This window comes from Rhinopithecus roxellana, chromosome 3, assembly GCF_007565055.1.
Source record: "Rhinopithecus roxellana isolate Shanxi Qingling chromosome 3, ASM756505v1, whole genome shotgun sequence".
Taxonomy (NCBI): domain Eukaryota; kingdom Metazoa; phylum Chordata; class Mammalia; order Primates; family Cercopithecidae; genus Rhinopithecus; species Rhinopithecus roxellana.
The window spans coordinates 177,103,725-177,127,807 of NC_044551.1; the positions used below are offsets into that span (position 1 = coordinate 177,103,725).

At 43.7% G+C, this 24,083-nt stretch overlaps 1 protein-coding gene across 10 annotated transcripts in view; it reads right to left on the bottom strand.

Annotated features, from left to right (window-relative positions):
* The window catches only part of WWC1 (WW and C2 domain containing 1), a 172,739-nt gene that overhangs the window by 81,766 nt on the left and 66,890 nt on the right, over positions 1–24,083 (bottom strand). For all 10 annotated transcript variants that reach the window (XM_010358200.2, XM_010358199.2, XM_010358196.2 and 7 more), the window contains exons 2-3: positions 18,042–18,151; positions 3,327–3,530 (exon numbers count right to left, since the gene is read on the bottom strand). In XM_010358200.2, the coding sequence (XP_010356502.2) occupies positions 3,327–3,530; positions 18,042–18,151 (314 nt within the window). The remainder of the gene's footprint in view (positions 1–3,326; positions 3,531–18,041; positions 18,152–24,083) is intronic.

A 24,083-nucleotide genomic window follows, 5' to 3' on the forward strand; every position in this document is an offset into this window, starting at 1 on the left:
AGAGCCACAAATTTTTAATATTTTCCCAAGCTTCTTCTTGCCATACCTCTTCCCACCCCAGTTCTTTCTTCCTCTCATTAGGGTGGTTCACAGTAAGCCCTCCATTAACCATGATTAGAAATGGTGGCAAAAGACGAAAATCTGGACCATATTGAAAGCCATCAATGTGTCATTGACAATTATTTATTTATTTAGTTAGTTTTTTGAGATAGAGTCTCGCTCCGTCCCCCAGGCTGGAGTACAGTGCTGCATTCTTGGCTCACTGCAACATCCGCCTCCCAGGTTCAGGCAATTCTCCTGCCTCAGCCTCCCGAGTAGCCGGGATTATAGTAGCTGCCACCATGCTTGGCTCATTTTTGTATTTTCAGAAGAGAGAAGGTTTTACCATGTTGGCTAGGCTGGTCTCAAACTCCTGACCTCAGTTGATCCACCCACCTCAGCCTCCCAAATTGCTGGGATTATAGGTGTGAGCCACTGTGCCCGGATGAGTTTTTACTTTTTTCTTTCCTTTCCTTTTTTTCTTGGACGTTTTTTGGAATAAACTGCAGATATGCTGCCACATGCATCTTCATAAAAATCTATGTAGACATTCTCCTACATATTCATAACTCGATTATCACAACTCAAGAAAGTCTCCAATTGTCTGAGAATGTCTTTTAGGGCTGCTTTTCCCCCATTTTATGCTCTAATTCAAGGTACAAACATTTCATTTGGTGATATGCCTCTTTAGACTTTAAAAAAAAATCTAGTCTAATTGTCTTATAGAAAAATCCATATTATGGATTTGTCTGGCTGTGCTCTTGATTAGATTCAGATTAAATATTCTTATGAGGGATCCTCCATGATGTCTTTATTGCATCACATCAGAAGGCATTGATATCACCTGGTCTCATTACTGGTTATGCTAATTTTACCACTATGTAAAGTGGTGGCTGCACATCTCTCCAATGTAAAAGTACATCCTTCTGAATTTAGTGAGTGATCTGTGGGGTAATTCTCATTACCTGACATGGAATTATGAATCCATGTAAATATCTTGTCCCCCAAAATACAAAGGTTTGTTTTTATATACATCTGACACTTTTTCAAACTGTGGGACTTTAGAGAGAATGAGAGAAATCACTTTGCTCCTTTAAACCTGAGGTTCAACAGGGACAATAACATCTCCCTTCCAGGACTGTTTTAACAATAATGGTATGAACTGAATTGTATCTTCCTCCCAAAAATATAATACATTGATGTCCTAATCCCCCAAGTGACAGTATTCGAAGATGATGCTTTGGGGAAATAGTCAGGCTTAAATGAGGTCTTGAGGGTAGGGTTCTCATGATGGGATTACTGCCCTTATAGAAAGAGGCACTAGAGAAGGCAGTTGTCTGCAAGCCAGGAAGAGAACCCTTGCCAGAACCTGACCATGCTGGTACCCGAAATCTCAGACGTCCAGGCTCCAGAACTGTAAGAAGATAAATGTCTATTGTTTAAGTCACCCAATCTACGGTATTTTGTTATGGCAGCTCGAGTTGACTAAGACAGATTAAGTGCTAAAACCTTCCTAAGAGTCTCCAGAACCTTACTTGACACAGAATAGCTAATGAATGTAATACAGTTCTTTTCCACAATCGCTGAGATTCCGGGGGTTTTCCTGAGCTGCTAAGGAAAAAGGCAGGGCTGGGACAGTAAGTGCCCTGGCCGAGTTTGTCCTGTCTTGGTAGCAGACAGAACTTCTCAAAGTGAGGGCTTCACACTAGAGGAGAGTTCAATGGCCCAACCCAGCCATGGCCACCCTGACACCATGCCCTGACGCTAGTCCCCCTGGCCTGGCCCACACTGAAAACACTGTGGGGACAACAGAATGGATTTGCAAGTTATCACTATCTCTCACCAGCTGTAAGACCCTGGGCACACTGTTGATCCTAAGCCTCAGTTTCCTAATCTATTAAAAGGTGACATTAATTGTTCTTGCTCATAGAACTGTTATGAGGATTAACAGAAATAGCATATTCAGACTACAGCAGAGTGCCTAGCATGAAACAGAGACTCAATAAATACAGGAACAATTTGGTTATTAGAAATAGTGAGATTTGGCTTGATGGCTTATGCCTGTAATCCCAGCACTTTGGGAGGCTGAGGCAGGTGGATCACCTGAGGTCAGGAGTTCGAGACCAGCCTGGTCAACATGGGGAAATTCTGTCTCTAATAAAAATACAAAAATTAGCTACTTGAAAGCCTGAGACAGGAGAATTGCTGGACCCTGGGAGGCGGAGGTTACAGTGAGCCAAGATTGCGCCACTGCACTACAGCTCGGGTGACAGAGAGAGGGTCCACCTCAATAAAAAGAAAAGAAAAAAGAAAAAAAAAAAAGAACAAGGGGCTTTTGGTGTGCTTTCTCTCCTCCTCTGGGTACCAGGAATAGGATAGGAGCCCCTCCCTTACCAAGTTTATGTTCTGGTGGAGGAAATACTGATAACATACAAGCAGATTTATTGTGATATGTGCCATGAAGGAAATAGACAGCCATGGATGGCTGAGACTAGAGTTGAGGAAGAGAGGCTTCTGATAGAGCTGTCAGGGCAGACCTCTCAGAGGTGATGACCCGAAGGATGAGACTTGAAGACTGAGAAGGATTTAGCCTTGCAAATGGATGGGTGACAAAGCATTCTAGGAAGGGGACTGGCAAATACTAAGGGACTGAGGTGGAAAATTGCAGGGTGGGGTAGGGAAGCAGAATGGCGGGCTGGGGACTCAGTGCATCTGGAGCCTAGTGAGGAGGGCATGAGATGAGGCAGGAGTGGCTGGCAAGGGCCTGACCACGGAGGGCTGTGTAGGCCATGGAAAGAGTGAGGGGAAGCCACTGAAGGGTATTTGATTGTTTTGAAATTGTGGTAAATATATGCAACATAAAATTTACCATTTTAGCCATTAATTAAGTGTACTGTTCAGTAGCATTAAGTACATTTACACTGTTGTGAACATACTACCATTCACCTCTAAGAAATTTTTCTTCTTCCCAAACTGAAACTCTGTACTTGTTAACTAAGAATTCCCCACTCCCAATTCCCCTAGTCCCAGAAAGTTTTTAAACAAGGAGATATGTAACCCGATTGGCATTCTGAGATGATCACAAATGAAATAAAATGAAATGCAAACAGCGAATGAATCACTGCAAGGCACAGGTAGGAGCAGGAAGAGCAGTAGACAAGATGGTGGTTTGGACAAAGAGTAGAGGTGAAGAAAAATGGGCAGACTTGAGAAGTAATATTGGCAGAACTCAGTGTGGCCATTCTCTGTTGGTGGTGGTGGGGGTGGTGGTAGTGGGAGGTACTCACAGCTGACCTGGGAGCCCAGTTTATGCTCCCAGACGGCATGCAGTTGCTGGTACTCCTGCTGTGCAAGCTCCAGGCGCTGCTGCTTCACCTGGTAGATCTCTTTTTGAGCACTCAGAGCCTCCTGGGCCACCACCAGGTAATCCTTCAGCATATGTTCCTGTTCCCGCCGCCATTGTACTCGAGGATCCTCAATCTGAGTGGTTTCTGGAACAGACCCCAGAGATTCTAGGTCAGCATCTCACAAATATCTGTTGGGCTGGTGGCCTGTGGAATCCACTAACAGAAAACAAAAAGCAAAATGCATAGACAAATCACAATAAATGTAAGTGGGGCAAACTCATTTACTAAATGACAGTGATTCTCCGTTTGGAGTAGTCAAACAAATAATAAGCCAGGGGGCTGGGTGCGGTGGCTAATGCCTGTAATCCCAGCACTTTGGGAGGCTAAGGCAGGTGGATCACTTGAGGTCAAGGAGCTTGAGACCAGCCTGGTCAACATGGTAAAACCCCGTCTGTACTAAAAATACAAAAAGTAGCCAGTATAGTGGCAGGCACCTGTAATCCCAGCTACTCAGGAGGCTGAGGCAGAAGAATTGCATGAACCTGGGAGGGGGAGGTTGCAGCAAGCTGAGATTGTGCCACTGTACTCCAGTGAAACTCTGTCTCAAAAAAAAAAAAAAAAAAAAAAAAAAAAAAGAATAAACCAGGATCAATTTCCAAACCCAATGTCAATCTCTGAGAACAGCCTGAATAAGGATCCGGTTGGAGTACTAATCTAGACAGAGAGGCTAAAGGTAATATCCCTTGGTGAAGACTAAAGGAAAGAAAAATAACTAATGTTTCAGAGAACATGGAGAAATAGGTACCCCACAGCCAGCTGGAAATGTAAATTAGAATAGCCTTACTAGAAGACTACCTGACTACTCAAATTAAGAGCCTTAAAATGTTAATACGCTTTGACCAATAATTCTCCCTATAGTAATTCATTATAAAAAGTAATTTAAATTCAGTCAAACATATATTTGTACAAAACCATGATAATAATAATATATTATGAAATAGCAAGCACACGTCATTCATTCTATGGTAAGTGCTATTCTAAGTACTTTACATATGTTTACTTCTTAAATCCTTACACTAACCTTATAGATTCTATTACTATCCCCATTATACCAATGAGAAAACTGAGACATAGGTTAAGTAACTTGCTCAAAGTCACATAGGAAACAAGTGTTCAATAAGTAACTTGCTCAAAGTCACGTAGGAAACAAGTGTTCAAATATGTATGCTATATTCATAGAATGCACTATTATAAAGATAATGCCTTTGAAGAAAAATTAATAAAATGGAAAGGTGCTTATAATATGCAAGTCATAAAACTGAATAAATAACTGTATCTATCAAAATCAATATGCACATTCTCAAAAAGATGAGAAAATAGGAAAATATCAATAACTAGGTGGCAGGATATTTTAGGATATTTTACTTTTTACAAAATTATGTATACAAAAAACATACACAATAATGATCTGAAAAAAAAAAAGCAGCTGACTAGCTATGGAAGAGGTTAAAATAATGTCAAAGAGTCAATGCCCATGGACTATTAACTCCTCAGTCACCCCCACTTGTTGGGTGGTGTTAGCAGTGATCAACAAACCAGAAATTGTACAATCAGGGCAATGTGGTGAATCCAGCCACCAGATACATATTGCTTCTGAATTGGTTACTGGTATGTAAAAAATAGAGAGATGTATTCATTTAAATCTTGTTTTATGGCTTTTCTTGATCATTCAGAAGTTCTGGCCACCTTGGGTTCACAATTGGCCAGAAATTTCAGCACTCCATCTGTCAAAACCTGGTCTGCTTCATTCACTTATGTCATATGCCTAGCCCTGGGAACACTGGAGTTTATGCCTCCCAATTTAGGGCCTTTAGCTCTCATTCCACCTAAACAGGTCCAATGAGCATCTCCAGTGGAAGAAAGATCAAAGAAGTAGCAGAGCCAAGTTCTCATTCCTGCCAATAATCGCTGTGTTACAACAGAAAGGCTGTTTAACCTCTCTGAATCTAGTTTTGTATCTGTTAAAGGGTAATGAACCCTGCGTCACTACTTCCCAGGAAACAGGAAACGAAAGCACTTGTGCCAGTTAAAGGAAACAAATGATAGAGAAAGTAAAACCCAAACTATTGCCTAGGACCAGTTTTTGTTGTTGTTGTTTTCTTTTTCTTTTTTTGAGATGGAGTCTTGCTCTGTCTCCCAGGCTGGGGTGCAGGGGCACGATCTTGGCTCACTGCAACCTCTGCCTCCTGGGTTCTAGTAATTTTCCCTGCCTCAGCCTCTCAAGTAGCTGGGATTATAGGCACCCGCCACTACGCCCAGCTAATTTTTGTATTTTTAGTAGAGACAGGGTTTCACCATGTTAACCAGGCTAGTCTTGAACTCCTGACCTCAGGTGACCACCTGCCTTGGCCTCCCAACATGCTGGGATTACAGGCGTGAGGCACTGTGCCCAGTCTAGGACCAATTTATAAATCGTCTATGAACAGCAATTCTTCAAGCTTTTCCTCCCTTTTCTGAGAAAAAAAGTGAGGTCTGAAGACTGCTGACAGTGGCTACAAAAAAGTACCCCTCATGAGGAAAGCTTTCCATCCTTTCAAACCAAACGAGAGGCAGGGACGACTGCAAAAATAATACAAAGACAAAACAAAAAAACAAGGGGGAGGTGGAATTTGTAAAACTTGGCTACAGAACAGCTGCTGTGGGTTCCCATCTCCCATCAGCAGCTGTGGATTCCCTCGGCGTTCAGGACCTGTGTGTCCCCCTGAGGGATCTGCCCTACACCTCCAGCTGGTACATACAGGTCACAGAAAAAAGCAGCTCAGCCTGTCTTGAGCAGGTTGACAATGTTTCTTAAAGTTTGTAACTTTTGGCCGGGCGCGGTGGCTCAAGCCTGTAATCCCAGCACTTTGGGAGGCCGAGACGGGCGGATCACGAGGTCAGGAGATCGAGACCATCCTGGCTAATACGGTGAAACCCTGTCTCTACTTAAAAATACAAAAAACTAGCCGGGCGACGAGGCAGGCGCCTGTAGTCCCAGCTACTCGGGAGGCTGAGACAGGAGAATGGCGTAAACCCGGGAGGCGGAGCTTGCAGTGAGCTGAGATCCGGCCACTGCACTCCAGCCTGGGTGGCAGAGCAAGACTCCGTCTCAAAAAAAAAAAAAAAAAAAAAGTTTGTAACTTTTAAAAGATCTGATTTTTCACTGAAAAATAATGAAAAATACAAAAAAGAAAAATCCCACAATTCCACCACGACAAGTTTGTGAAATAAGGAGTTTTGGCCGGGCGCGGTGGCTCCCGCCTGCAATCCCAGCACTTTCGGAGGCCGAGGCGGGGGGAACACGAGGTCAGGAGATCGAGACCATCCTGGATAACACGGTGAAACCCCGTCTCTACTAAAAATACAAAGAATAAGCCAGGGTTGGTGGCGGGCACATATAGTGCCAGTTACTTAGGAGGCTGAGGCCGGAGAATGGTGTGAATCTGGGAGGCAGAGTTTGCAGTGAGCTGAGATCACGCCACTGCACTCCAGCCTGGGAGACAGAGCGCAACTCCGTCTCAAAAAAAAAAAAGTTTCCATCTCTCCAATCCCATTGCCCAGAGGTAACTGTTGTTGAGTCTCACGCAGATACTGCCTTCTGATTATATGTGAATTTTTGTTTATACATACGTGCCTATATAAACAAGGGTTACTTTAATGCATCATGGACCATGCCATACATATTGGTCTGTGACTTGTTTTCATCTCCAAATGATATAGCATGATCATTTTTGCCTGTAGGTGCACCATCTTTTAAACAGCTGTATAGTGTTCCATGCTATGGCATTTGGGTTTATTTAACCTAGACCTCAATGGGAAATATCTGAATTGTTTTCAGTCCTTTTGCTACTACATTCAATGCTACAGTTAAGGGTTCTTAAAAACATGTGTCTATGAACTTGTGCTATTAATTCTGTGGGATAGGTTTCTTAAAGAGAAACCACTAGATGAGAGGGTACACACACTTACAATTTTAATAGATATTACCAAATTACCTTCCAAAGGTAGGTAATATCTGTTCTGAAAAACAGCACACAAGCATGTCTCTCCCGCCACATTCTCAGCGAAATTGCTTTTTTTTTTTTTTTTAAAGTCAATGCCTCATCCAGTGATTCTGGGTCTTTGCTGCATGTTAGAATTAGCAGAGAAGCTTAAAAAACAAACAAACAAACAAAAGAGAACCCTACCCCTCCTGCCCCAGAACACTTAAATTAGAATTTCCAGGAATGGGGCTCAGGTATTGAGAGTTTTTAAAGCTTCTCTGGGTGACATTGGTGCAGATATAGCTGAGAGTCCCTGGCTGAACGTTAGAATTACCCGGGAAAAATTTTGAAAAATCTCGATCCTACTCTGGACCAATCAAATTCCAGTCTCTGGGAGTGAGAATAAAACAATGATGATTTACAAAGCTCCCCAAATAATTCCAATGTGCCACCCAAGGTGAGAACCAGTGTCTAAGAGATGACAAACACATGGGCCGATTGGTCACTTAGGCCAGCAGGTGTGATGCGGGCTCCGGGTGGAATCACCTGCCCAGGTGCTGGTTGAAATGCTGGGCCCGTGTCAAGTCCCCTAAGCGACACCTAGGTGGATCCTCCCACAGTGTTCTGGATTTCATCTGGAAGGGGCACCCTCCCTTTGGCCTTAGACCTCAGCCCCGCTCTGGAAAATTATAAAGGTATGTGAGACCCTTACCTGAAGGTCTGGACAAACCAGATGGCTTGGCGACCATTTTTGGTGACTCATGGTCTCTTTTGTAAACCAACAAGAATAGATGGGTGCACAAACAGACATAAACAATGCACAAACTCACACCAAAACTGGTTCTCAAACTGGGTGCACACTGGAATCACCCGAGAGATTGCCAGTGAATTATCTATAGTGTGAAGTGGGCATCAATTTGTTACATTTCTAAGAATATTTCCTTTACCCCAATGATCCCTTAGATGCTCCCAAGCAATCTCCTCTACCCACCCCCTCTCCCAGTTTACCTGTTTTAGAACTTCATATGCATGGACTCACACAGTATTTGCTCTTAGGGCCTTGGTTCTTTCACTAAGCAGAAGGTTTTTGAGACTCATCCCTATTGCTGGATCTGTTGTACATTTCTTGTTATTGCTGAATAATATTCTATTGTATGAATATATCACATGGACTTTGTGATAAATTGTTAGTTTGCTTCCAGTTAGGGATTATTATGACTAACACTCTTAAGTCTTTGTGTGGGCATGTTTTCATTTCTCTTGGGCAAAAATACCAGGGATAGAATTGCTGGGTTACACTTGGCAAGTATATGTCGAATTTCATAAGAAACTGGCAAACTTTTCCAAACTGGTTGTACCATTTTACATTCTCCCCAGCAGTGTATCTGAATTCTAGTTCTTCCACATCCTTGCTAGCAGTTGGTATTGTTATTTTTTCCTCATTTTAGTCATCATAGTGGGTATGTAATGATACCTCGTTGGAGTTTTATTTTTTATTTTTTGAGACGGAGGTCTCACTATGCTGTCCAGGCTGGTCTTGAACTCTTGGGCTGAAGTGATCCTCCAGCCTCAGCCTCCCAAGTAGCTGGGACTACAGGCATGCACCACCATGCCCCTGATTTTGCATTTTTATTTTTGTAGAGATGAGGTCTCACTATGCTGCCTTATGTTTTGCTATGGCTGGTCTTGAACTCCTGGGCTCAATGACCCTCCACTTTAGCACCCTGAAGTGCTGGGATTACAGGCATGAACAACTGTGCCAGCTGCTTCTTACTATTAAGTTGTAGGACTTCTTTACATACTTGGAATATGGGTTCTTTGTTAGATACATGTATTGCAATATTGTCTCCTTATCTGTGGCTTGTCTTTTCAGTTTCTTAATAATGTCTTTTGAGGAATAAAGGTTTTAATTTGATGAAACAAAATTTATCAATTTTTCTTTTCTGGTTAGTGCTTTTTATGACTTGTCCAAAAAAAATCTTTGTCTGTAATAAAATCTTGCAGATTTTCTCCTATGCTTTCTTCTAGATGTTTTATAGTTTTAGCTTTTATGTTTAGGTCTACGGTCCATTTTGAGTTTAATTTTACACATGGTGTGAGGCAAAGGTAGAAGTGGAGGCGTATTTTTTTTCCATGTGGATACCAGTTGTACCAGCAATTGCTGAAAAGATTATCCTTCAAGGGCATTGGGCCTTTTAAAAGTTCTTTACCTGGTTCTAAAGAGCTGTATTGGCTGGGTGCAGTGGCTCACGCCTGTAATACCAGCACTTTGGGAGACCGAGGCGGGTGGATCGCTTGAGTTCAGGAGTTCAAGACCAGCCTGACCAACATGGCGAAACCCTGTCTCTACTAAAAGTACAAAAATTAGCTGGGCGTGGTGGCGCGTGCCTGTAATCCCAGCTACTTAGGAGGCTGAGGCAGGAGAATCACTTGAACCTAGGAGGCAGAGGTTGCAGTGAGCCAAGATCGCGTCATTGTACTCCAGCCTGGGTGACAAGAATGAAACTCCGTCTCAAAAAAAAAAAGAAGAGGTGTGTTAATGCTGTTGGTTCTGAACTGTCACACCCTGAGGGGGTCCTCCCACAGCCCAGCCCCTTCTGCTGACGCTACCCTTCCTCAAGTCCGTCTTACCAAAATAGGTAACTTTATAACTGGCAGGCCCTTTGAGATCGCCTTGGCCACTACGTTTTAGTTCTTGTTTTAATTAAAAGTATACATAGATACAGCTTAATAATTCAGTGCACCATAAAATTTCCCACATAAAACATCTCCCTCATATCCCTCTTTCCAAAAGCAGCTACTTCCCAAGCTTGTATCTGCTTTAGTGCAGGCATCATTGAGAACCACTTCTCTACTTTCTTCTGCTCCATGCTCTAAACCTCTCCCTACAAACACACTCCATACACATTCTCCATACAGCACACATGGCAGTACACTCATGAGCTCTCCATACACCCACCCCTTCCTACACTTGCCACACACCTGTTTTCTCCACACTGCATACACACCCACGCCACTAACAATACTGCATTTTCCAAGGGCCTTAGCAACAACAAAAGCAATTCTCTTACAAACATCTGGAGAATATTCAACCTTGTTACTATGCAAAGGAGTGTAAATTCGAAACAATGAAGTAAGAGTTTAAACCCATGATAAATGTATCAGAAGTCAAAAGAAATGATGATAGCCCCATACTGATGAAGGTCTGAGGAAAACAGTACCCTCATGGCTTGTGGCAATCCAGGCTGATATAATCCTTTGGAAATATTCACCAATCTAGGAAAGTATACTAAAAGCTCCCAAAGTATTTATAACTTTGACTTAAAAATCCTATACTTGGAAATGAATTTTCAGGAAATTATCACAAAGAAAGTAACATACACAAAGAATCTTCCCTCAGTACTATTTGAAGTAACTAATAAATGAAAATAAACCAAAAGGTTGGCAATAGGGGCATTACGGTACTTCCATTACATGTTTTATTTTTTACTTTTTCAAAAAATTTAACTTTTAAATTTTAGATTCAGGGGGTACATGTACATGTTTGTTACACAGATGTATTGTATGATGCTGAGGTTTGGGGTGTGATTGAACTGGTCACCCAGGTACTGTGCATAGTACCCAATAGGTAGTTTTTCAACTTTTGCTCCCATCTCCCTACCCTCTCTAGTAGTCCCTGCTATCTATTGCTGCCATCTTTTATGTCCATAAGTACCCATTGTTTACCTCTCACTTATAAGTGAGAACATCTGGTATTTGATTTGTCTGTTCTTGTGTTAATTTGCTTAGGATAATGGCCTCCAGCTGCATCCATGTGGCAGCAAAGGACATGATTTTTGCTTTTTAATTGCTGTATAGTATTCCATGGTGCATATGCACCACATTTTCTTTATTCAATCCACCACTGACGGGCACTGAGGTTGGTGCCATGTTTTTGATATTAGGAATAGTAATGTAAGGAACATATGAGTGCATGTATCTTTTGGTAGAATGATTTCTTTCCTTTTGGATATATAGCTAGTAATAGGACTGCTGGGTTGAATGGTAGTTCTAAGTTCTCTGAGATATCTCCAACTGCTTTCCACAGTGGTTGAACTAATTTACATTCCCACTGACAGCATATAAGTGTTCTCTCTTCTCCACATCCTCACCAGCATCTGTTGTTTTTTGACTTTTTAATAATAGCCATTGTGACTGGTGTGAGATGGTATCTCACTGTGGTTTTGATTTGCATTTCTCTGATGATCACAGATGTGGAGCATTTTTTCATATGTTTGTTAGCCTCTTTTATGTCTTCTTTTGAGAAGTGTCTGTTCATTCTTTTGCTCACTTTTTAATGGGGTTGTTTTTTGCTTGTTGATTTTTTTAAGTTCCTTCTAGATTCTGGATATTAGACCTTTACTGGATGCATAGTTTACAAATATTTTCTCCCATTCCATAGGTTGTCTGTTTACTCTGTTGATAGCTTCTTTTGCTATGCAGAAGCTCTTTAGTTTAATTAGGTCCCATTTGTCAATTTTAGTTTTTGTTGCAATTGCTTTTGAGGACTTACACATAAAATCTTTCCCAAGGCTAATGTACAGAATAGTGTTTCCTAGGTTTTCTTCTAGGCTTCTTATAGTTTGATATCTTACATTTAAATCTTTAATCCATTTTGACTTAATTTTTGAATATGGTAAAAGGTAGGGGCCCAGTTTTATTCTTTTGCGTATGGCTAGCTGGCTATCCCAACACCATTTATTGAACAGGAAGTCCTTTCCTTACTGCATATTTTTGTCGACTTAGTTGAAGATCGAATAGCTGTAGGTATGCAGCTTTATTTCTAAATTCTCTATTCTGTTCCATTGGTCTATGTGTCTGCTTTTGTACTAGTATCATGCTGTTTTGGATACTGCAGCCTTATAGTATAGTTTGAAGTTGGATAATATGATGCCTCTGGCTTTGTTCTTTTTGCTTAGATTTGCTTTGGCCATTTGACTCTTTTCTGGCTCAAAATGAATTTAGAATAGCTTTTTCCAATTCTGTGAAAAATGATATTGGTAGTTTGATATGAATAGCATTGAATCTGCAGGTTGATTTATGCAGTATGGCCATTTAAACAATGTTGATTCTTCCGATCCATGAGCATGGAATGTTTTTCCATTTGTTTGTGTCATCTGTGATTTCTTTCAGCAGTGTTTAGCAGTTCTCCTTGTAAAGATCTTTCACCTCCTTGGCTAGATGTATTCCTAGGTATTTTGTGTGTGTGTGTGTGGCTACTGGAAATGGGATTGCATTCTTGATTTGGTTCTCAGTTTGAACATTATTGGTGTATAAAAATGTTATTGATTTTTTATATTTATTTTGTATCCTGAAACTTTACTGAAATCACTTATCAGTTCTAGAAGTATTTTGGCAGAATCTTTAGGGTTTTCTAGGTATAGAATCATATCAACAGTGAAGAGAGATATTCTGACTTCTTTTCCTATTTGGATATCTTCTATTTCTTTCTCCTGCTCTGGCTAGGACTTCCTCCATTATGTGTTAAAATATATTGACACATCCTTTTGATGTATTAAAAATGACAAATACGGGCCAGGCACAGTGGCTCACGCCTGTAATCCCAGCACTTTGGGAGGCCCAGGCAGGAGGATCACCTGTGGTCAGGAGTTTGAGACCAGCCTGGCCAACATGGTGAAACCCAATCGCTACTAAAAATACAAAAATTAGCTAGGCATGGTGGCACATGCCTATAATTCCAGCTACTCAGGAGGCTGAGGCAGGAGAATTGTTTGAACCCGAGAGGTGGAGGTTGCAGTGAGCCAAGATCACACCACTGCACTACAGCCTGGGGACAGAGCAAGACTCTGTCTAAAAAATAAAGAGACGAATATGAAGATTATATAGTATCCCTTAGGTATCTATGATATAGTATGAAGAGAAAACAGACATACAATTTGATCACTGATTAAAACCATCCAATCATGGTATATGTAGATAATCAGTGGGGATACTGAATACTGACATGAAATAATAAAAATGGCTTATGTTTTAGAAACAGTCGTCTGTAGGCTGGGCATGGTGGCTCACGTCTGTATTCCCAGCACTTTGGGAGGCCAAGGTGGGTGGATCACCTGAGGTTAGGAGTTTGAGATCAGCCTGGCCAGCATGGGGAAACCCCATCTCTACTAAAATTACAAAAATTAGCTGGGCGTGGTGGCAGGCACCTGTAATCCCAGCTACTTGGGAGGCTGAGGCAGGAGAATCACTTGAGCCCGGAAGGTGGAGGTTGCAGTGAGCCGAGATCCGCCACTGTACTCCAGCCTGGGCGACAGAACGAGACTCCAGAGACTCCATCTAAAAAAAAAAAAAGGAAAAGAAAAGAAAAAAAGGAAAAAAAGAAAGAGTTGTCTGCATTGCTGCTTCCAATTTCTCCCCTCTGTTTTATTTTAGACTCACTCTAGTCAGGCTTTTGTCCCCAGTCCTTGTCCAAAGCTGCCCTCCAAAGTCAGGGTCACCCAGGTTGCTACATCTATTGGTCTATCCTTGGTCCTCTTTGTATTTGCCCTGTCAGAAGCATTCGACACTGTTGGCAATTCTCTGCTTGATACATTTCCTTCACATGGCTTCCAATACACTCGGTTTCTCTCCCTCCTTTCTGATCACTCTTTCTCAGAATCATTGCTGCTTTTCCTCTTCTTACCACCCTCTGTTGTCTGGAGACCCATGGCTTATTCCTTGATCCTCTCCTCTGCTTCATTCCCAACCAACTTAATGTCTTTACATACTAGCTATATGCCAGCAACTCTCAAATACTTATCTTCAGCCCAGATCTCTCTCCTAAACTCCAGATTGGTATATCAAACTGTCAAGCCACATGTCCTCTCAGATAGGTAATAGGCATCTAAGTCTCAGCGTGTTCAAATGAACTCCTGCTCTTCCTTCCTAAGTCTACTCCCCCTGCAGTTCTCTCCACTTGGTTGACAGCAACTCCATCCTTCTAGTTGCTCAGCTCCAGAAGTTACTCTTTCCTTTTTCTCTCACACTTTGCATGCAATCTATCGGAAAATCCTGCTGTCTTTACCTAGAAAATGCATCCAGCACCTGACCAATCTTCATCCTGACCACTGCTACAGCCCTGGTCTAGGGTGCCTGGACTGTGGCATCTGTCACTCACAAGTGCCTCCGCCCTTGCCCTAGTAAGGTGTATTCTCAGCATGGCAGTCAGATTGGCCCTTTTAAGGCATAAGTCAGATCATGTTACTCATCTGTTTAAAACTCTCCAATGGCTCACTCCCATCCCACACAAAGCAAGAGCTAGGCCTCTGGGGCAGACCACTAACCGACCTCTACTCTGCTGCACTCTGTCCTGATGTTCTTCTCTCCTCTCCTCACTCATTATGCTACATGTACACTTGCCTCTTTGCTATCCCTTGACAAAGCTATATATGTGATCACACTCTGGAGTGCTTGTTCTATCTATGCTTTCTATTTGAAATGCTCTCTCATCTCATTCAAGTCTTAGCTCAAATCTCATTTTCTCAACAAGATCTTCTTCCCTGAAGACCATATTTAATGGTACTCTTGGTCATCATTACCACTGCCCTTTCTTCACCACCCCCAAATACACCTCAGCTCCCTCACTTTGCTCCTTTTCTGTGTACTGAACATTCTCTAACATACTACGTAAGCTACTTAGTTATTTTTTGTCTCTCCTGCCAAAATAAAATTTCTGTAAGAGCAAGGATCTTTGCCATTTTGTACTCTCATGTATCACAAGCTCCCAGAACATTGGCCAATAAACATTTGCTAAATGAACGAACGTTCGATGGTGAATGTATGAGCAACCTGTTGTTTGATTATATTGTGCCTATACCTCTTTTTTTTTTTTTTGAAGAGTCTTGCTCTGTTGCCCAAGCTGGAGTGCAGTGGCGGGATCTCGGCTCACTGCAAGCTCCACCTCCCGGGTTCACGCCATTCTGCCTCAGCCTCCTGAGCAGCTGGGACTACAGGCGCTCACCAACACACCCAGCTAATTTTTTGTTTTTTGTTTTTTTTTTTTTGAGACCGAGTCTCGCCCTGTCGCCCAGGCTGGAGTGCAGTGGCGCAATCTCTGCTCACTGCAAGCTCCGCTACCTCCCGGGTTCACGCCATTCTCCTGCCTCAGCCTCCCGAGAAGCTGGGACTACGGGCGCCCGCCACCACGCCCGGCTAATTTTTTTTTTGTATTTTTAGTAGAGACGGGGTTTCACTGTGTTTGCCAGGATGGTCTCAATCTCCTGACCTCGTGATGCACCTGCCTCGGCCTCCCAAAGTGCTGGGATTATAGGCGTGAGCCACCGCGCCCGGCCAATTTTTTGTATTTTTAATAGAGACAGGGTTTCACCGCGTTAGCCAGAATGGTCTCGATCTCCTGACCTTGTGATCCACCCACCTCGGCCTCCCAAAGTGCTGGGATTATAGGCGTGAGCCAGTGCGCCTGGCCTTTTTTTTTTTTTTTTTTTTTAAGAGACAAGGCCTTGCTATGTTGCCCAGACTAGCCTTGAACTCTTGGGTTCAAATGATCCTCCTGCCTCAGCCTCCCAAGTACCTGCGACTACAGACACATGTAACTGTGCCCGATATTATGTCTATAACTCTTAAGAGAATTTCAGTCCATGAACGATGCACACACAGAACTGGTCCAAGTGCATGGCTCTGAATGCCTGGGCCTTGGTGCTCATATTCCTACGATATTGGTATCAATGGCTCCATCTACTGAGGTGGTCCCGCACATCCAACCAGACTACCTCAAATCAAGAGGAAACCAGTAGCCTGACAGTTTATGAAACTACCAGATAGAATTCTTCCTGCTATGGCCCCATTTAATCACCCCCATATACCCCATTTCTGCCTTCATTCCCTCAAGAATAAACTCTGCCACGGCCTGCTACTTTCTTCCATTTCTCCATACGGCTCCCAGAAGCACCTTGAAATTCCACTCCCGCCATGAGATTTTAATGAGGGGGATGCACTCAGCAATTAGAAACAGGAAAAGACTGATTAGGGCTCCTGCACATCAGTGTTTAACCCAGCATCCCATGCAGCCCTCCAAGCATTAACCTCATTCCCCATACACACTCAATTAGGCATATTTACTTCTCATTATCCAGGACGCAATCATGAGTGCTAATAAAAACCTTTGCTACCCCCAACAATGCAATTAATGCCATTAGCTGTCTCTCAGAAGCTCTTCTACACTTTGGTGCCAACAACAGTCCACTCATTCACTCATTTATTCATGCATTCATGCACGTATGCCCTTTTCTATTTAGCACAGGTTAAGTTCACACCTACTACGTGCCTTACCAGGCAAAGGCCTGGGACTAGAGAGATGAATTAGACACAGTCTCTGCTCTAGGAGACCTGCAACAACAGGCAAATGATCATAGTACAGGGTGATGAAGGGCACAAGAGAGGTGTGGCTAGGGTGCTACTAAAACCCAAAAGAGGAAGTAGATGGAGAAGTACAACTTCATTCTCCAGGACCAGTTCAAATCCCAGCCCTGCCACATTTTAGCTGTGAGTCTTAAGTAGTCAATTAACTCTAAATCCCATTTATGACATGGGGATGATCATCTCACCGTCCCACCAGGAATTGGGAGGATTAAAAGAGATAATGCCTATCAAGTGCTCAGCACAGGACATGGCACAGAAGGTGTGCTCAGTAAACAGAGGCTATTAGGATTTGATGCCCTAGCCTCAGCCTTCAGACTTTGCCAGGCACATCCCATTTCATTCCATTTTCTTCTTGCCTGAGAGGATTAAGGGGATGCTACAGTTCAGAAGGCTGAGAGTGAGGCAGAAAAATCCCTTTCTTCTGTACACATGGACAAGTGGGACAGCAAATTTCAGAGAACAGTCCTGGCCAACAGGGTGCTCAATGGATGAGGCCCAAACACATATAAAGTCTCCCCTGCTGGAGGACTGCTCCCTGGGTTTCTCCACCTGTCAGACAACCTGCTCCTTTTCTCAAGTCATTCCGCCATCATAGTCTGAGACAGAGGTACTAGGAATCTTTGTAATGGATCAGGATACTTGGATCACAGATATGAAGTGAGCATGGGCTGACTGGTATGACGGGCCAGACATACACACACACATACACACACACACACTCTCTCTTGCCAATCCACTACGGACATATATGCATACGTGCTGTGGGGGGCCTGCTAGGGCTCTGGCTGCTCTAAGATGGTCTGGCAATGACAATGACACATCTTTCTTTTAGCGGGAAAAAAAGGTATGCCCTTAAATTTATATATGTAAATATATATGTGCATATGTACACATACACACACACAAACACACGATTAGAAAATTTCTGGAATGATACACAAGAAACTGTTCGCAATGGCTGCTCCCATAAAATTGGGGAGATGGATTGTGAGAGGAGTTTTAGATTCTATTAAAAACCCTTCTAAACTGTTATTTTTACACGAGCATACATTATCTATCTATATCTACATCGACGTTTCTATCTACATCTATATAAAACAAAATACAATCTGGCTCCAAGAGTCTGCAAGTGGTTCTTCCAGACTTGGAGGGAGGGTGGGCTTGGAGGTAGAGGGATGAAGAGGGCACAGGGAAGGGAGGACCATCAGGAACTTACTGGTGTTGTGGTCTATGAAGTAATCTCCAACCTGTGGGTCATATGCCTCTTCCCATCCTAGCGGCAACTCATCACTAATGCAGTCAGCAAAGGTGAGCGGTTTGGTGTACCTGGCAAGGGAGAGGAGAAACAGACTCCATCAGCCTACAATCCCCAAACGCCTACAACTTGCTCCTTCTCTGGGTCTCTTGCTTTTCTGGGCTGGCTCAACAGATCCACAAGTTTTGCTCTGCAGCAGCACCAGCTCTGTTGTCCCCTTTGTTCCCGGGAAGGTGAACACATAGCTGCAGCGGCAGGATAAGATCACCCTGTAGGGGAGGCAGGGAATCTGTGTTCTGGTCCCAACTTTGCCACTCCTTTGGAAGTGACTGGAGCAAGTCACCTTCCTTCTTTGGGCCTTTTTTCCTGCATCTCTGATTGAGGGTTTGCAGGAAAAGGGTCTAAGGTCAAGTTTTGTTTCTTGACTTGGACTTCAGCCCCCCTTGGCTCTTCCACCTGCAACTCACTCAACCACCCCACCTCCAATCCTTATCCTGGCTCTGTCTCACGCCTGTCATGCTCACTTGCCCTTTGGAAGGCTGGCTTGCCGCAACATCAAGAATAGCAGATGTTCCATCCCTGTGAGTTTGGCCAATGAGCAATATTTATTTTCCTCTTGAGCTGATTCCCAAATGCTTGCACCCACAATGGCGCTTCCCTAGACAATCCAGGCCAAACTGATCTTTTAGCAATAACCGCTCTCTACGTCCCCATCTTGTGGGGAGTGAAATGGTAGTAATCACCAAGTCTCAGTGGCTAAATCAAATAAACAAATCACTCAACTAAACTAACAAAGGCTTGTCAGTGCTGGAAAACGATCACAAACGATTTGTCAAGTATTTAAACCAGAGTATGGGAAGCTGGGAAGCTGGGTATATGAGATTCAGCCTGGGTGGCCCCTCCAGACAGTCACTTTGGTTTCTTCCCATTGCTGCCTCTGCCTAAAATACATATTCTACAACCTCCTTCTCCTGTCTGCTTCCTACCCGATCCCAATTCTGGAAGCCCAGAAGGCTCTGCTTCAGATTCTTTCTTTAGATTGGCAAAGTGAAGTACAATGGGACAGGATGGGAGATGACTGGGCTGGGGTCTAGGTATTTCTCATCAAGGGCTTCCTTCCAAGGAAGAGACTTGCTAGATATGTCCCCTCCCAACAGCTCCCCTGCTGCTGCATATGGATCATCACCTTTTAAATTCCTTCCTGTGGATTAATTAAATGATTTTAATCAATGGTGCAACCAAGCTACAGAATCCTGTGTCCAGCACAATTGGTGCTCAATAAATATTTGTGCAATGGGGCCCAGCACAGTGATTCATGTCTACAATCCCAGCACTTTGGGAGGCTGAGGTGGGTGGTTCACTTGAGGTCAAGAGTTTGAGACCAGCCTGGTCAATGTGGTGAAACTCTGTCTCCAGTAAAAATGCAAAAATCAGCTGGGCATGGTGGCTGGTGCCTGTAATCCCAGCTACTCAGGAAGCTGAGGCAGAAGAACCTGGGAAGTGGAGGATGTAGTGAGTCAAGATCGCACTATTGCACTCCAGCCTGGGTGACAGTGCAAAACTCTGTGTCAAAAAAAAAAAAAAAAAAAAAAAAAAAAAAAAAAAAAAAAAAGCGCAATGGGTGAATAATGTAATGAATACACAGGAAAAACCAAAAAAAGGTGAGGCTTACACTCTCCTGCCCTCTAAAACCCACTCCAAATCCAACTTAAAGAAAAATACATGAAGAAAGGAATGCTGAAAGAGCCCTGGCTGGATAGGACCTGGTGTGTTCATGTACCACTACACACCCAGGGTCTGGCAGGCTATGAAAAATATCTTTTGGTTGAATGAATGAATACCCAGAAGCTTCTGGAAGTAATTTACTGCTGCACTGTGGAAGGCTGCTGGTTCCATGAGGATGAGGCCAGAGGTATGTCATGTGTAACACACTATGTGCTAAATTAGCCGGGTATGGTGGTGCACACCTGTAGTCCCAGCTACTCAGGAGGCTGAGGTGGAAGAACCGCTTGAGCCCAGGAGTTGGAGGCTGCAGTTAGCTGTGATGGCACCACTGCACTACAAATTGGGCAACAGAGCAAGACCCTGCCTCTAAAACACAACCACCACCACCACCACCACCACCAACAGCAATAAAACAAATAAGGGTTTAGTAGGCATCACTTACTGCCTGTGTGAATTAGGCAACTTACTTTACTTCTCTGAGCCTCAGTATTCTTATCTGTATAACGAGGACAGTACTAACTCTCCAGTTGTTGGGTGGGTTAAATAAGGCCTGTTTGTGAGTACTTTTAGCACAGGTGCCAGTGTGAATGGGCACTCAAAAATCATTAGTTATCCTTACCTCCATTACCAGAAGGAGAAACTGAGACAAAGAAAGACTAAATAACATTCTCAATGTCAAAGACAAAGCTGGGATTTCAAGCAAGATGGCTGGTCTCTAGGGTCCCTGCAGGGAGCTACCAGATTCTCTTGAAAGTTGACACCTTCAATGCATCTCCTAAGCCCCATGGGAAAACATAAGCCACCGTTTTGGAGCAGAAGGAGGGAAAATGGGCTCGACACAGGTGATGGAGACTTTCCTTAGCTCAGAATGCACTTGGTTCAGGAGCACCTGCTCCAAATGACCTGGATGAAGTTTCCCCAAAGCCATCTCCAGGCCACCTGCCACCGCCCCCCACACCCTGCCAGATGTCAGAAACAAAAGGCCACTTCCCTCAGTGTCTTGCTCAAAGTTCTTTAAGTGATTTGTTCCCTCTTCCTTATGGAGAATGAAGACCAGCGACCAAGAGCAAAGCCTCATCTAACATCACCTCATCTAACAAAGCCTTGAAAGGGGCTCTGAGGGAAAGCTCCACACACAGGTATGCCTTCCATGGGGAGTGACTCCACGGCTGATGACAGGTCGATCTGTGGGGAAACAGGCATGGTCAGGCCACCAGTCAGATCATTCTTTCTGGCTCATTCCTCCACCTGCACTGTGCCCAGAGAAGTCCCACCTACCAGCAGAGGTATGAATCTTATATAGACAGTTTGCAACCCAGAAAACCATGAAGATACGTCCCCTTCCCAACAGCTCCCCTGTTTCTGCATATGGATCATCACTTTCAAAATTCCTCCTTGGAGATTAAGTGATTTTAATCAGTGGTGCATCTAAGCTACAGAATACTGTGTCTGGCACAATTGGTGCTCAATAAATATTTGTGCATCGGTGAATAAAGTAATTAATATGTAGGAACAATAAAAAAAAAAAAATGAAGTGTTCTGGCCAGGTGTGGTGGCTCATGCCTGTAATTCCAGCTACTTGGGAGGCTGAGGCAGAAGAATTGCTTGAACCTGGGAGGTGAAGGTTGCGGTGAGCCGCGAGCATGCCACTGCGCTCCAGCCTGGGTAACAAGAACAAAATTCCATCTCAAAAAAAAAAAAAAAATGAAGTGCTCTTTATTTTGCTAACATGAAAGATGCTCTCAATATACTCTGAGAAAAACAATACTGTTAAAAGATAAAAGCTACAGGATAGTGTTACAGTATGACATTTTGCCTGAAGAGTGTATATGTGTGTGTTAGTAAAGAAACTGGAAAGAGACACATTAAAATGCTATCTGAATGTAGGGATTTCAGTGTAATTTTCTTTCTTTTCTTTCTTGCTTTTTTTTTTAACTAATGTATTTGCTGTGTTCATATATTAACTATAACTAAAATGTTGACTAATGGCTAACTATAGGCCTAGAAAGCAAGCTGTGTATGTGACATTCCCTTTCCAGGCAGCAGGTCCTCTTACTGTTTTGCAAATAAGAAAACATGCTTGACATCATACAGTTAGTAAACACCAGAGGTATAACCTGAAGTTCCACTGCCAGATTCCAAAACTCGAGCTCTGCTAATAAAAATTAACAAGATGAAGTGAGTCTCAGAACAATCTGGAACACAGAGCAAGCTCTGTTAGAGGTACAGACAGTGAAACAAGACCAGAGGGACACCTGAAGCAGGCAAAAGGCATGGGAGCTTTAGCATATTTGGGACCTTCAGTTATCTATGTGTTGGTGCAAGGATATTCAAAAGACCTGGGAAATCCATGGCAGCTTAATAAAAAGGCAATTAAGTGTTTCAAAGTCAGCTGGATGCAGTGGCTCACTCCTGTAATCCCAGCATTTGGGAGGCTGAGGCAGGTGGATCACCTGAGGTCAGGAGTTCAAGACCAGCCTGGCAAACATGGTCAAACTCCGTCTCTACTAAAAATACAAAAATTAGCCGGGCATGGTGGCAGGCACTTGTAATCCCAGCTACTTGGGAGGCTGGGCCAGGAGAATCGCTTGAACCCGGGAGGCGGAGGCTGCAGTGAGCTGATACCACGCCAATGCACTCCACAGCAATATTACATCTCAAAAAAAAAAAAAAAAAAGTGTTTCAAAGTCATTAATACAAATGATTTACTGAGTTTGCTGGGTGTGAGGATGGAGATGGGGTTCGGAGGATGGGAATGAAATACTGAAAATGTGTCACTATCTGGAAAACCATTAACTCCACTGATTGTTCCAGCCTTACACGTTGAGAAGTCAGAGCTAAATACGTTTGTTAGCTCCAAGCATCAGTAATGTGACAGACATGTGGATACCCTACCAGGGCACAATGCTGACTCCACTTGCAGTGAGCCTAGACACTGTGCCCAAGAACAATAAAGCAGAGGGAGGCAAGAGGACCCAAAGCTAGAAGGAGAGGGCAAAGGAAAGAGAAGCACTTTGGGTTTGATATTCTCATTCTCCTTTGATGCAATCACGGGGGAAATGCCAGAGGGCTGACTGACTGATATCCTGACTCCCAGAGCTCTTCCATGGGAAACAAGGAAGCTCCTATGGAAGGCTATGCAACTTACAAGAAATCTGGACAGCAAGATTCTCTCTGGAACAAATGCCAAGAGGGAGATGAATTATTCAGTGTGTAGAGATGTGTCATTCAGGATGAAGAGATGTGTTTTTGGCTGCACAAAGATTTAAACAGACACACTCACACATATATACGTGCACACACTCACTCTTCCTGCCAGTTAAGGAGAGGAATTGTCCATTTAAACCAGCCACCCCCACTCCCCCGGGGAACTGTGGGTGCTCCTCTGGCCTGAAATGTTTCACCTTGGGCAAGTGCTAAGGATGCAACCTGGGAAGAAATGTCCGCTTTCAGATGTGGCCAGGACTTGGGGGCCTGCCTGGAACTTCCAGCCCCCACCCTCGGGTGAAGCAATTCACCACCATCCAGCTTGCTTCAGTCGGTCCCTGCTTCCAGCCTCCACATCTCAGGCTGCCGAAAACCCCAATTGTGAAATCAAATGACCCAGATGCTGGAGGGGCAAGAGGGGAGGGTGCCAGACAAGAACGAGTTCTGCCTCTTCTTAATTACAAATCTCTAAAGGAGCACAAACATTCCTGAATATTTCTCAACAGGCCCTCCTGGAAAAAACGGCCGGATGTGTCGCCGTGGAGACAGGTAGGTTCTGCCAGGAGCACCCTACAAAGAGCACACAGGCACACCTGTTGGGGAGAGCCGCCTGGGGGGGCTGGAAGCCTCCCTTACCCTCCTCTCAGGGGCAACCACCAGTGGGTAACTGGTAGTCACTTTCCTACGGGCTGTGGGGACATGAGACCACGGTGGGCATTTGGTATTCTGACAATGTGCCTTTTCTAAGGAGGCGGCTCAGAGGAGGAGAGGAAAGCCTTCTGCCAAGTCTAATACTGGGTGGTGATTCTCTCGGGACTGAAGAATGCATACCCTATCTTTCATGTTCCTAGTGTTTCCCGAGCAAGCCCCAGCTTCCCACAGTAACCTCTTTATTACCGTCCAGCAGGATGCTGGCCTGCTCTCTCTGAGGGCTGGCTGGGCGGGATCACTTTCTAAAGGGCTCTCCAGACTCCAAGCCAAGAACTGTCCAAACTCAGCCGAACCTCTCCTCCCCAGCCCAGGCACAATGGCCAGGCTGGTTCTTCCCGCCCCGGGCTGTTTCACACGCAT